This window comes from Poromitra crassiceps, assembly GCF_964638095.1.
Source record: "Poromitra crassiceps genome assembly, chromosome: 6".
Classification (NCBI taxonomy): Eukaryota; Metazoa; Chordata; class Actinopteri; order Beryciformes; family Melamphaidae; genus Poromitra; species Poromitra crassiceps.
The window spans coordinates 26,164,354-26,179,176 of NC_139627.1; the positions used below are offsets into that span (position 1 = coordinate 26,164,354).

The 14,823-nt window shown below is 42.2% G+C and overlaps 1 protein-coding gene across 1 annotated transcript; it reads left to right on the forward strand.

Annotated features, from left to right (window-relative positions):
• Positions 1 to 1,811: 1,811 nt before the first annotated feature.
• chn1 (chimerin 1) lies at positions 1,812 to 12,520 on the forward strand (the record flags this gene model as incomplete). The annotated part of the gene is made up of 7 exons (XM_083638684.1): positions 1,812 to 2,063; positions 3,634 to 3,718; positions 8,042 to 8,215; positions 10,523 to 10,600; positions 11,385 to 11,522; positions 12,133 to 12,238; positions 12,349 to 12,520. 7 exons carry the CDS (start codon positions 1,812 to 1,814, stop codon positions 12,518 to 12,520), a joined length of 1,005 nt encoding a protein of 334 aa, XP_083494810.1.
• Positions 12,521 to 14,823: the final 2,303 nt, after the last annotated feature.

A 14,823-nucleotide genomic window follows, 5' to 3' on the forward strand; every position in this document is an offset into this window, starting at 1 on the left:
TTACAGACACCACAGTTTGGGTTGCCGTTGTACGTACGTATATTGATCTTCAAAGCCATTTTTTTTCCCCCTCCACTGTTCATACTCTCATCTTGCTACCTCTCTCTGCTGGGGGCGAGGGGAGAGGGGGGTAGTAACTGTCAATAAGACAACAGTCCTCATTGATTTCTGTAGGATAGTCTGTTCAGTCACTCCTCCACTATTCCACCAACTCTCCTCCTTAAAAGATGAGAAGATAGCAGCTGAGTCTGAGTTAAGCTTTGAGATGTGGGAGTAATCACATTTGATTTGTAGTGTGAATTATAGAAGCAGGTTGCGGATCCTTTCTGACATACACAGTGCTATCACGATGCTATATTTGATACTTAATTTGCATACTCAACAAACGCTTGCGTCAGTACAGGCTTTAAGGAAAGAAACAATCAAACAAAGAGCAAAGAATAAAGAGGTTTCCATCTCCCCACCTTCCACATTATGTCCATCTGGTACAGATAATGTGTAATTCTTCATGATAATCTATCATGAAAATGAGTGAGTTTAAATGAATTACTTGGTAACAATATTATTGATTTTACAATACAAATTATTTCTTTATCTCTTTGATATTTTATAAAATATCAATTGTATTTCATGGTTTATTGAGGATCATGTTTAATAAACACATTGTTTATTGGTAGAATTAGGTCTGCTTTGTGCCTTAGAGCATTGGCATGTGATTTTAATCTGTTTAAAAGCACAGATTTTTTTTACAAGGTGCTTTTAACTGTAGTTAATGAGAACATCTGAGCTGTTTCATCACTGTGGTTGGGTCGCTTAAATACAATGTAATCTAGTATGCAGTAGAAAATGCATAGAAACAGAACACTACTCATTTACATGAGTCAAATTTCTTTTCTTTTTATTTGTTTTTTTTTTAACTGAAGACTGCAGTTCTACTATCTTTTCATTATTATTTATTTGTTTGAAAGCTAGAGCCACTTTGTTGAAGCTAGCAATGATGTCATCCTTTACATGTATGTGTGGTGCTTTTGGGACAGCTCTTTGTACTTCCTTGCATAACCAGTTTCTGTGGCAACACAATTTTGAAAATCGCCCCTCTGTCCAACGGCCCACTGCTGTCGCGGGTTCTGCAGACGGCAGCCCCACTCTTGATGCATGACTCATTCATTGCTCATTATCAACCCACTCACACTTCGTCCTACCAAGGCTCCCCTGCTTGGATATCTGATTGAGGCGGTTGTGTGGGGGCGGGGTAGTGGCAACTATAAAGCGTGTGTAGCAGTGCTGTGATTGGCTGGCGTGATCCTTTTAATCCGCTGTGTGACTACTACAGAGGCCGCCCCCGTACTCCTCCCCCTCACTCTGCCGGTCCTGGCAGCATCCATAGTGTGCTGTCTCTGTTCCAGAGAGAATATCAGCTCTGCACAGGGAGGAGAGGATTAGCTCAACCACTCAGCTCATCTGCATATACATTCTCAGGAAAGCACAAGAGCACCCAGGGGCTGTATCTCACTCCTATCACAGAGGCACCATTTCATCTACTGTCACTGCTGCTGAGAGGATTTTAACACTGGACACAATTTTCTTCTTTTGGACTATTTTTGGTGGTTTTCGGGCTCTTTTTACGTTGTTATTATTATCTTTTCGTTGTCTTAGATGTTTTCATTTGATTGGAACAATGCAAGTAATATTGCTTGATCTTGACTTGCTCTGAGCATCAAGGAGTTTTCCTTTCACAGCCGGGACCTACATTTTTGGACTGTTCCACGGGGTTTGTTTCCTCTTCTGGTGTGGTAGCCTACAGCGCCAGGATGCCAGCTAAGGAGTCCTACGAGGTTCACAAGGGAGAGAAGTCCCTGGTGCAAAAGGCCAAGCGGGAGGCCAACCAGGAGGACATTCTGGCGGCGGCACTGGGCGTGAGGATGGGGCCACAGAAACCTCCAGCCACTATCTGGCAGCCACTCAAACTGTTTGCCTATTCACAGCTCACCTCACTGGTCCGCAGAGCCACGCTGAAAGAGAGCGACCGAGCACCCAAGTACGAGAAAGTCCACAACTTCAAGGTGAGATAACTTTCTGTCAGCCATAGTCAGCTGTTGCATGTCCAAAATGTTGCCTTAATTTCAGCATGCTGTGACCAGAAGACTGCTTTTCCGGTGGTGATGGGGAAGGGGAGGATGGGGGGGGGAGTGTTGCTGAGTGGGAGAGAGTCTGGTTGCGATGGGAGTAGGGGGGGGGGGGGTGGGGGGGGGGCTTGCTGAGTGGGAGAGAGGATGGAAAACAGAGCTGGTCTGTCCAGTGAGCCTTTATCAAAAGAAAATCTGTTGGGTGGTCTGTGGACTGCTGCTGTTGGTCTGGGCAGCAGATGGGGAGATTAGGCCGATGGAAGGGGGAAAAGTGGAGGAGTGTATCCCCGTTTGGCTCTTGTCAGCAGACTTCGCCCCAGTCTCCTGTTTTGGTTAGTTAAATGGGATGGAGAGCAGGGAGAGAAGCTTTCAAACTGCTGATGCTCACCAGTCTCTTCCTGCTTCCCTGTTCTGCCATTATTGCTGAATGGAGCATTTTAACATTTTAAGGGCATGTTACGCATTTAGCTCCCGTGCTTAAAGTTTCCTCAACCGACACAAGGTAAAAATGTGTGTGAATTCAGTCAATAGCCGCATCAATTAAATCTGTTTATTTCTCCCTTTCCTGTAAAGCCACTCACATTTAGTCAAAATGGGTGTTGTAATTATATAAATGTAATTATTATGGACTCTAATCTGACTGATCTCATATTCCACATTGGGAGCCATAATGGTTCCTTTTGTATAAATTTCTCATTCCAGCACAATCGCCAAGCTACTCTAAAATGATCAACTAGAATGTGTATTCACCACGAGCATAACATGCTGCCATTTGTTTTCTGAAAAGAATACATTCTCACTCATTGCACAATCGATTAGATATGCGTTAGAAGTATAATCCTGAGACAACCATAAAAACACCCAAATAAAAACAAATGCTTTCACTGGATGATTGAGACCACCAGTGACGATGGGTGACTGTCAGAGAAGTGCATCCATTTTTACATAATCACTTACATGGTTTACATAAACACTTCACTTGCATACCCAAAACTCAAAATTCTAAAGTGAAACATTGCATCTAGGCCCCAGCCGTACTCACATTATTTAAAGAGCTTTCTGTAGCCACTATTGACACCATGCAGGAAAACAAGGAGAGATGTGGCCCACTCACGTTCCCAGATGACTAGTGTGGGCCTTCCTGATTGGCTAGGCTGTTGTTACCTGGTGAAGAGTGGCACTCCCTTTCCTACGTGAGCAAGGCGACCTCCTTCTGTTTATATAGCACATTTCCATAACTTCACCCTTAAGGTTTGGTGTCAAATCATACTGTACCATTGCACCGAGCCAACGCTGCCCCCAGCCTCATTATCAGTTTGAGTGGCTGTTTAAACAGCAATGCTGCTCAACACAGAGGTAATCCCCCTAGTAAGCCTCATTAGATGGCAGCATCTAGTCTCCTGGCTGACCTAAAGGTGGGATGTCCACGGAGGAGTACATGTCTTATCTCCCCCTGTCTTTGCCTTTCACTCATTATTATCTGTCACTATCTCTCATCCCACTCTAGGTCCACACCTTTCGGGGACCTCACTGGTGTGAACACTGTGCCAGCTTCATGTGGGGACTGATGGCTCAGGGTGTCAAATGTGCAGGTACGTTTTGTTCTCCAACATGGGTTAGCTAGATTAATTTAAAACAGTCCCGTATGAACACTCCTCCACTCATGTACATATTGTATAGATATATTTGATTTGATTTGATTGCACTTGCAACGCTGCATACAGACACTAAGACAAATTCCTCGTATGTAACTTACATACTATGGCAATAAAAGCGATTCTGATTCTGATGAAACCATATGAAATCACTGGGTCACTTGACAACATCCTGTTCTTTATTTATATATGTTTTATCCTCCTGTTTTTAGTGCAGCCAGAGCTGAGCTGTAATATTGAGAATTAATCTAAAATCCCAGCAGTGGCTTGTACACTGGATTAATGGTTGTATAACTGTGAACTGAGGACTCTATTTCCGTGAGATTTGCTATGATGTAATAGATACTTTACACTCGCCTTAGTTTTGACCAGATTGTTTTTCATTGGATTAGTCAATAGGAGAAACAAGTGTGAGAATGAGTTTACTGTGCTCTCAGTGCTGGTCAACTGATATATTTCAAAATGGGGATTTTTCCCTCAAATAATGATTTTTTGTTGTTGTTGCTCAAGGCTAGGCTTATTTATAGTGGTCACTGGTCAGGATAGAATGCTTCCTATCCTGTCCTGTTGTCATTATTAAGTAGTATTTCTGTGCTCCCACTTCCATGATTTTAGGTGGGGGGTGACCTAAACATCAGCTCCATTATAACGGAGTAGGTTGACTACCAAGCTACAGTAGCTATCATACCATGCAACTGACATTTAAACTAAAGTGTAGGGTACGGGGCTCGATTCTTTGTGTCTCTCTGCATTTCTGTTTAGTTATTTAGCCCACAGCAGTTACCATATTTTAAAACACTATTTTACTTAATAAGATCCACTCCAGTTTAACAGTCCTTTGTCTTTATTCCTATTTATTAGCAATATAAGGAAAATACCATAATTAAAATTACTTTACATACTCCTCTATTTTGATTTAATAAATACAACTGTATTATTGAACTGAAAATTGTCTCTTTATATTTTTGCCTCTTCGCATGTCATGTTACTCTCCATTCCACTTCACTACATGTAGCTAGATTTGGTTTACCATCACCAAATAGTCCAATAAAGTGGTCCGATGTGTCTATTTGATGTTTTATTGATGAAACAAAGTGTGCCACACATATCTCTGGGAGCTCTGACATTAAATATTTATGTTTTGGGTTAGAAAGCAGACAACAATCTGGAAAAAAGGACACATTATGTTTGGAGTCTATCTTTGTAGACTTTTGTTTTGCCATTCCTTCAGACTCAGCCATGGCTACCAGAATCTAGGGCAGTGAAGTCTCATATGATGCTCAAATTTGCATTAAAAAATGTCTCCCGCCCCCTTTTCTTTTTGTATGTGTGAACTGTTTTTGGCCGAGTGCCAGAAAGCCAGCCTCTGCCGGTGCTTGTTGTGCCACATTTCCTCATCAGAGTACCCCCCCCCGCCCCCCCTCCCAGCCTCATCCCACCATGTCCATGAAGGAAAACAAAGCTGGCATGTGTCTTTAATGAGGACTAGGGCTCGAAGCTCTGTTTCCACACACATTAAAATGCAGCAGCTTCAACACAGAGCTGGGTCACACAGCTCAACCTCTATTCAACTTCAACGCTTGTATTGGTGGAAAAAACAAAACCGTCCAAAAAAGCAATGGCAGCAACGCTTTTTGTTTTTGCCGAGAGAGAGAGAGGGGGGGGGGGTTTGCATTGGTAGACATTAACAGGGGCCGTGCAGGTCCTATGCACCGTAGAGGTTTAGACGTGGTGATAATGTGCTGATTAGCCACTAGCAACCAGCCACCCTTAAACCATTTTCTCATCAGCATGTCGGAACCTTTTAGCCAAAACCGAGCTGAGCCCATCCTCGGTGCAGCCTCCTTGCCATGGCAACAGAGACCTAGCTGACAGTGCAGGAAGTCAGCATCCTCTGACTCCAGGCTCCTGTGTCCCTGGGGTCTTGCACTGCCTCTCCCTCTCCATCTCCATCTCCCTCACCCTCACCCTCACCCGCCCCACCTGGGACCCAGGGCCATCGGTTTGCACACATGGACAAGAGCAGCGCACCAGCAGACTTGTTTCTGATGACTGCCCCTCCTCTATTATACTGCCTGTCTCATATCCTTAAGAGAATCATCTCTTAAGGTAATTACATTTCTGCACCAATGCATATAAATGCAGGCTGCATAAATTTCTCTTGGGGCCCATATATTAATCGAAATATGGTCTATGCCCCTCCAGAAGCATACAATCTATGCTTTTGGAAGTTGTAGCTTAGAAATCATTGAAAATTAAAAATTAAAAATTCTTACTGGGGATCAAAATGTCATATTTCAAGTTTTTAGAATCAAAACACAAAACATTTAGTAGAAAAAAAATCCCATTTAGAATTTGGTGGAGGCTCAAAAGAAGAAAGAGCTTGAAGAGCTGCCCCATTTTAGTCTTGGAAACTAGGTCTAGTGTGGCCCGCAGCGCCTGAATTGCTGCCCGCACAGCCATTGTGTGTGAGCCTGGATTTGGACAAGAATGGAGCATGCAGCAGCGCTGACTCTCCCTCCTCCAGGCCACACTCCATTAAAGAGCCTCTGTTATGAAGCAGGCCTGGAGTCTGCTCTCTGCAGGCTGCTCTGCTCCCTACAGGGGAAAACCTGCCCTGTAACAGCTCCATAGCCCCATCCACTATGACTGAAAACAACAAGCAAAATGTTGGATACTTGTGACATCTGTGGCTAATGTGCTACTTGAACACCCAGTGAGGTGCATGATGCATCCAAGGCCACAAAATATCATATAGTGAAATAAAATTGTCAATAAGGGAACTTCCTCACATAGTTATATTTATCCAATGTTATTTGGCCGTCATTTGAATGATCAAGGCCTTTATTGCACAACATTGGGGGGGGGGGGATCTAATCTACACTCTATGCACACTAGAACCAATCCTAGGTTAATGTCTTGTCTTGTAGCTTGTTCTTGTATTATTTCAGTGTTTTTTTATGGCCCTCTAGAGGTGACTGTTTGTGTGTCTGCTCCAGTGCTCAAGGTGACTCCAATGCCACACCTGGCAGAGTGATGTCACGCCTGGCAGAGTGATGTCATCACAACGCCACGCCTGGCAGAGTGATGTCACGCCTGGCAGAGTGATGTCATCAGCTTTTTGAGAGGAGCTCTACAGTGTCCAGTGACATTCTGAGGGCAAATATTGATCAAGGGGATTTAGACTTTAGCCAAAACACACATTAAAGCAGCCCACCAAAGGAACATTAAAACACACATTAAAGCAGCCACCAAAGGAACATTAAAACACACATTAAAGCAGCCCACCAAAGGAACATTAAAACGCTAGATGAATGTTAATAGCCCTCAGTTTAGAGCTATAATTATTTACCGACAAGAAATCATTTTGTTGACCTTTCACTATCTCTAGTTTATTTTGATTGACAGATTTCACAGTGCATAATAGAACGCTATACCAGTGGTTCTCAAACTCTTTCACATCAAGGACCCCTAAACCACAGACCCCCATTTGATACCCTGGGAGAATAAGATTTTAGCTTTTGTGACGATCCCCCCACTCTCCTGGCCCCGTCTTGCAGGAGCCTGGTGTTGGGGTCTATAGGCTGATTGAGTGCACCTGGGCCCGGTGCACTGCTCATTGGGCTTAAGAAGACCTTCAGACCATTCCTCCTCACTGCACCTATGTGTTCTGTTTGTGTTGTCTAGTTAGTTTCCCTGAGTTTTAGTTAATACATTGTTTTAACTTTTACTTTTGGCATGACTCCCCTCATTTGTTGTTCTTGCTTGAGCCGGGTTGTAACATATGTGGGGAATCAGACACAAAAGTAAAACTTAAAACAATAATTGATTAACTAAAACTAAGGGAAAATAACTAGACAACAAACTACATTAAACATGAACAAAACAAAAGGTGCATCGGTGAAGAGGGAGAAAGACGTCTGAAGGTATTCTGATTGTGTGCACCAGACTCCTGCAAGACAGGGCCAGGAGAGTGGGAGGACTGTCACCCTTTTAGATGTTGTATTACAGAAAGTGTATGTAACCCATGACCAAAATAGTCATACATCTGATATTATGTTATTTATTGTTGGACTTCTAGTGAAAATAAATTATTACCCTTTTTGCTGGGGAACCCCTGGAACCCCCTCAAGGACCCCTGGGGGTGCCCAGACCACACTTTGAGAACCACTGCACGATACCACCTAGCCATGACGACTTAGTTGTATGATCTGCTTCTCACCCTAACTATCTCTGAACTTGCTCTACCTCTCTCTCCAGACTGTGGTTTGAATGTCCACAAACAATGCTCCACTATGGTGCCCAGTGACTGCAAGCCAGACCTGAAACACGTCCGTAAAGTCTACAGCTGTGACCTCACAACCTTGGTGAAAGCACACAACACAGCGCGACCCATGGTGGTGGACATGTGCATACGGGAGATTGAGTCAAGAGGTGGGTGTTGGACGGGAGGGGTTGTTTTCTATTATAAAATGGCTCTCTCAAATCAAGCAATCTGTTTGGCTCACAGCTGTGGTATATTTAGCGTATACCACGCTATATACCACAGTTATGAGAAAACAGAAAACAAATGGTAGCTAGCACAATACCCAGAGTGCCTTGCAGTAGTGTTTACTGTCGTCTCCTGCTAGTGATCAGTCATCAGTATACGACAGCTAGGTAGCTGCTAGCTAGCTAACGGCGATGACAAAGTTCGCTAGCTGCCTACCGAAATGGAAACATTAGCATTAAATAATGTTAGCACAAGCATTAGCCAAAGTTAGCTAGTTAACTGTCGTATATTCAAAAAGATGCAACGTGAGAAAACTGAACTATGATCAAATCTATTTATTTAGCGTAGTAACACGTGTCAACTCTGTAGCTCTAGGAAATAACCAAACATAACAACCCACCCCCAGCAGCCTATAGGCTATCTTCCACAAGGCTTCCTGTTACTCACAACATAGAATTAAACAACAGAGAACACACCACACTAACGTTAGCTGTTTGTTGTCAGCAAGCCTGTGTTGCTATCGGACGTTATTCAGTTAAATTTGAGTCGTTTATTTTCTTTCATATTGCCATAGTTGGTAACAATTTTATAAAAGCGTGATATATGCTCAGCTCATTATACCACACCTAAGGGTGTTTTCGCCCTCCGCCGAAGCACGACCCTTAGGTGTGGTTGTATAATGAGCATATACCACGGCCTGTCGTGATCTATTGCTTAAATATTCAATGGCTCAGCATAAGAACAATGTTCTTCATATGGTGTAAACATAAATGCAGTTAGGGTTTTTATTAATCTCTTAAAACAGAGGCATTGGCTCCTGCAATTTGCAAATGCTTCCACCTACCCGTCTGTACTTCCTGCAGGGGAAAGTTGGTCAAAACGGAAAGGGAAACTCAGGTGAAAATAATGAGGCTCATTAGTCCAATCAGAGTCCAATACCCGTCTGTACTTCACAGCGGAGAAATGGAAATAAGGCGGGAAATCCGCTAATTTCTCCAATCACCTGCCTCGGTTTTCTTTACATGCGTCCAGTCAGTGTGAAGCGCTTTTTTCTTTGGAAGATGCCAACTTCCTACGGGTTAATGTACAGACTGTCTCTGGAGCATATGAAGATTGTGGAAGAGATAGAGATAGACTGGCTTGAGACATTTTTATTGAATGAATCTCAGGCAGAACAGCACTGGAATCTGAATGGCCAACACAAGCTCCTCGAATTCAAATGAGGCAAATGTGAGTGCAGGCTTTCCAGGTAAACACAGCCTGCTTGAACAGATTTGTAGTGATTGTTTAGCGAGGGGAGCCAACCAAGACTAACCTGATGCTGCCAGATGGTTTTGTTTTCACAAACAGTATGATCTGATCTCATGATCTGGCGCGAATCCAGCTGCCTTGCAAGGTTAAATCAAGCCCAAGTCCAGTCGAGATGCGTTAACTGACGTTAGTCTGAAACCTCCTCTAAAAAAGGACAGGTTTTTTAAATGCAATTTAACCACCACTCAAACAAAAATAAATGTTGACAATGTCTTAATGAAATATCTTTGATCACACACACACACACACACACACACAGTATATACATACATACACAACAAACATACAATACAGCCTTTTTATGCCATTTGAAATTAATTGTATGACCTATTTACTGTATTTATCATGCTTGTGGTAATAAAGCTGTCATTTCACTGTCAAAAAATAACTTAATCGGCAATAACAAATACGTTTCTTTTCTTTTTTCATCAAACACCACAGTATGCTGATCTATATACACCTTTGGTTGAGATAGTGGAAGTTTCGATTATATTCATAACTGAGTTATTGGTCTTTTGTAGTAATATGACTGAGAGGACTGATAAGAGTATTCGTAATTGTACATGTGTAATGAGGAATAGATTACTCTGTGTTTCCTGCTGCCTCAGTTGATTGCATTTCAGTTAAATCATTCAACTATGTAGGAAACTCATTGTCTGCCCTCTAATATAATGTCTGCAACTAAGTTTGATTTATGTCTTTATTATTTTGCCCAGTGATGCAGAAAACTATTTGCATCTGCCCATGTTATTCCCTTGTGTGGAATTGTGGACATTTTATCCTTAATTTCTTATGCATATTTAAGACTGTTTAATGGAATTTCCTATATCACCCAAGGCAACATATGGAGGTGAATTCTTCTAGATTTGGCCACTCATGTGACACCCCTGATGATGTTTGAAATGCCATCTTTGTCATGTTTGTTTTTCTGCCTCAAGGTCTGACGTCTGAAGGCCTCTACAGAATATCTGGAGTGAGTGATTCGGTGGAAGATGTCAAGAGTGCGTTTGACAGAGGTGCGCTTATGTCTTCTTTTGGCTCTACTGATGCCTATGGCCTCTCGTAGACAGTACGCTTATCATCTTATAGATTTCTGTCAGTGCTCAGCATGACGGGCGAGCATTACGTAACATCGTGAGCTTTACGTAAGGCACACAGAACATTTGGGATTAAGCAGAAAGTGGCACATTTGCGAGGGATCAGTGTCCATCTGGGAGAGAGCAGACCACACCGTGACATGGCACACCCACCCACACAGGGTTTGACAGTGTGGAGAGTCACACGGGTGACCTCAGGGCATCGGGAACCATGGATCTACCGCAGCTCCTCCAGCTGCCTCAAACGTAGCTAAAAACTCTTCCAGCGTGTTGAGATTCAGTGGTAGACTTAGTGAGAATGAGCCTGTCGTGGCGCGGTGCAGTATGAATTTTAACTGCAGGAAAAAGCCTGGAGCTATGGGCTAAAGCCGTGTGTGGGAGATCACCCATGACAGAGTGTCATTCCAGCTCACAGCACTGTGATGTTCAGTCCGTCAGCACAAGTAGGCCGATAGCTCTCTGGATACCATGCATAACTGAGGGAAAGTCAGAATAAAACAGGCCAGGCGAGCGATAGCAGAATAAAACAGGCCAGGCGAGCGATAGCAGAATACAGAGCGAGGCTAGATTTCCCCGCCCGAGGTAACACGATCTCTTTATTCCTCAATTCACACTGTGATGTGAAACTGCTGATGCGGCTCATTTTTTTGTGTAAAGCTCACATTTTTTGTTCTCTCCTTCATTCCATCACGTATCTTCACAGATGGCGAGAAGACGGACATCTCAGTGAATGCCTATGAAGACATCAATATCATCACGGGTGCACTGAAACTGTACCTCAGGGACTTGCCTGTACCTGTTATCTCATACGATGGTTACCCCAGGTTCATCGAGGCCGCAAGTAAGTCCCAAGTAGACACTCTGACTTCGCTTTTAGAATACATTGATTTAAAAAATAAAAAATAAATTGCGATATCTCAAGATGACAAGTAGTGAGTGTTGGCCATGCTATGTGCTCTTTACATCTGATTCCTCAATGAGTCATATTAGGAAAACCTACCTGCATTTGAGCACTGAGCAGCAGCATAGTACAAAAAAAAAGCTTTTCTCAAGTACATTTCGCTGAGGCAGCGGAAAGTGTTTGTTATTCACTTCCGTCACCAAGACTACAGATGGAGCAGAAATGTGAACCTGTGACCTACAGTCACATACATGCCTGCTTCTCTAAACTGTAGGCTGATGACTTTCAAAGCTCAGTGCTGGCCTTAAGTCCTGAACAAATACATACAGTATATTCAATTCCAATTCTCCAGCTAATTTGCAAAAACAACAACAACAATCATACAGTCAAGGAGACATATTCCATAACTCAAGCATACACTCAGATTTCCTCCAGGAGAATAATGACTACATGATGGTGAATAGTTCCATTGATTTCTTCCGAGGTCAGAGAGAGTGTTTTCTCCTGACAAAGCAACTACTCTAACAGCATGCTTCTTCCTGTTTCCCAGAGCTTGCAGACCCAGAGAAGAAACTTGAAGCCTTTCGCGAGACTCTAGCACTGCTACCCCAATCACACAGTGCAACTCTCAAGTACCTCATGGCCCACTTAAAAAGGTGAGAGAGCTCATGGAAAAGCAGCAAGCCCTACAACTCATTTGTTTCCAGTATAAGCATCATGTTTCTAAACTAAGCATCATGTTTCTAAACTTCTATATATTTTTCAGGGTGACACTGAATGAGAAAGACAACCTGATGAACGCAGAGAACCTCGCCATTGTTTTCGGGCCGACACTCATGCGTGCCCCAAACGTGGACGCCGTAACAGCACTGAATGACATCCGCTACCAGAGACAAGTAGTGGAGGTGCTTATTAAAAATGAAGATGTGCTCTTCTGAAAACAGATCAGGACAACGTACAGCATTTTTTATAGAACAAGCTATCTAATCATTCTTTGGTGTAAAGACTTGAATGACTCTTTGTATTACATTATTTAATACATTTTTTTCTATGCCCTATGTATGGACAAGTGCTGAACGCAACATCTTTCCTCCCCTGTACTGGGCGTGGATGATGTACCTTACTTACTTGTATGTACTGTATGTCTCTCCATTTTTGTCGGGGGATTGTCAGAAACTGACAGAGCAGCATGCATGGTGCGGGGTCTTTGTTTTCTATCGCTTTGTAGTCGTAACCCAGCATGTGTTAAAGATGGTGGAGCATTCATTGTGTCTTTACTTTTGTCCGTCCTGTAGTAGTTATAGACCAGATTCCTAGCTGCAGACTGTGCAGTTATTTCTGTGAAACATTGAATAGCTGGATATGAAATAAGCTGCTGGTTTTTGGGGGGTAATTTTTATGATCCTCTATTTTTTTTAACCTCCTCGACTCTTTTTATGTAACCTACACTTCTTAGTTAAAATTAATGACCTTTTAAGACTTTCCTGTCCAAACCTGAAAAAGACAATTCAGTTTGTGCTTTGGTCCTTTTGCCTTTTTGGTCCAATTTTGATTGTGTTTAAAAACCACATTATTTGTGCAGTTAATGTTTTTTAATGTAATGTTTTTGTACATAATTTGTGCATGAACACTTTAATTTATTAAACCTTGCTCTGAGAAATGCACTGCTGTATGAGTCATCTGAACTGCCATAATTAAAGTCAACAACATTCAATTTGTGCTCAATTAAGTGTTTGTGTGTCAGTATTTTTTACAGTTAATTTCAGTTGAAGAAAATGGTTAATATGTGGCAAACAGCAGACATGGACATTAGACATATACATGCTCTGCTGCCTCTGGAATGAAATGTCCCCCCCCACCGGCCTCGGATTGTGATATCTTACTTCAATTTCAACGAAGAATTAAAAAAAAGTAATGGACTGTCCATTCTCCTATTTTGAAAAAATAATAATAATAATACATGCATGCCATGTTTGCTTGTTTGCACCCGCAAACAAACATGGATGTATTCATTCAGAGTGACAGGCCATGCCTAGATGGCACACAATTGTACATAGACCCCTCTAACAACACATCAGTCACACTGATTCACTGTGAGATTTAAACAAAATCCATAATACCTAAGGCACCACCCCTCGCATTAAGGAGATTTTTAATTGCTGGGTATACATGCAAATGATGTCACTTGGAATTTATGCATTTTAGGTTTAATAAAATTACCCACAAGCAATGTACTTCCATGCAATTTCCAGGAACCAGGCATGCCCTAGTGCACTTATTGGTGGCTCATTATATGATCCAACTGTTACTCCCTGTTTTGCCTGAGAGAACAAAGGCCGTTTATACATACTGTAGGTTGTTTGCATGGTACTGCATAGTGCATACTGCATAGAGTAGTAAATATAAAAAGGACGCATCTCCTTATTTCATGTAAAATCCTATTATGTAAAGTTTCTCAGTTTGTTGTGACTATGGACATATGATGAGCTTTTAGGTTGGATTATTATTGAAAGAATTTAAAAAAATGCACCTCATGCTGTCAAAAGCTTCATGTTCAGCCATTGTTGCACTCTGACATTGGGTTGCAATCTCCTTTTGGCTTTTGGCCCTGCATTAAAATTCAAAAGCAGTCATCGCTTGACATTGAATCACTCGGGTCTTTGTGACCACATCATCACATTGATTAAATTAATGTAGACTAAGCAGAATCTGTCTTTGGTGATTGTGTAGCAAAATTGGAATTTTGTCTAGCCATTTAGCTTTCCCCAACCATAATCAACCATTTCAGATATAAATGCCTTCTATTGGGCACTGGCTGTGAAAAGAAGTAGACCACGCCAAGACAGCTATCTACTGCTCAGTCAGCTGCTGCAATAATGCCATGACAGAAGTCTTCCCATGCACATCAAATCATGTTTGCTGAATGTATTGTGTGGTGGATGTGACTTTTTCACAGTAATGAGTCTCAATTTGAATGTGTCTGTGATCCATGAGATAGCTGACCTTTCTCTGTTGATTGGATGGTACTGATGCCCTCCTGCAGAAGGCTGACCTAAATGTCTAAATGTTAAAAATGTAATGAAATATTCAGATCACCATGTGAAGTAGACATGTTTTTCATTCTATAGCTCTGTCTATTGTGTGCCATGGTTTGGTGATATTAGTTATTCTCATCTTTCACAGAGAAGATGCATCAGTGCTAGGGTAAAAATCTGTCCTTAGCTTTTACTTACGGGGTAAC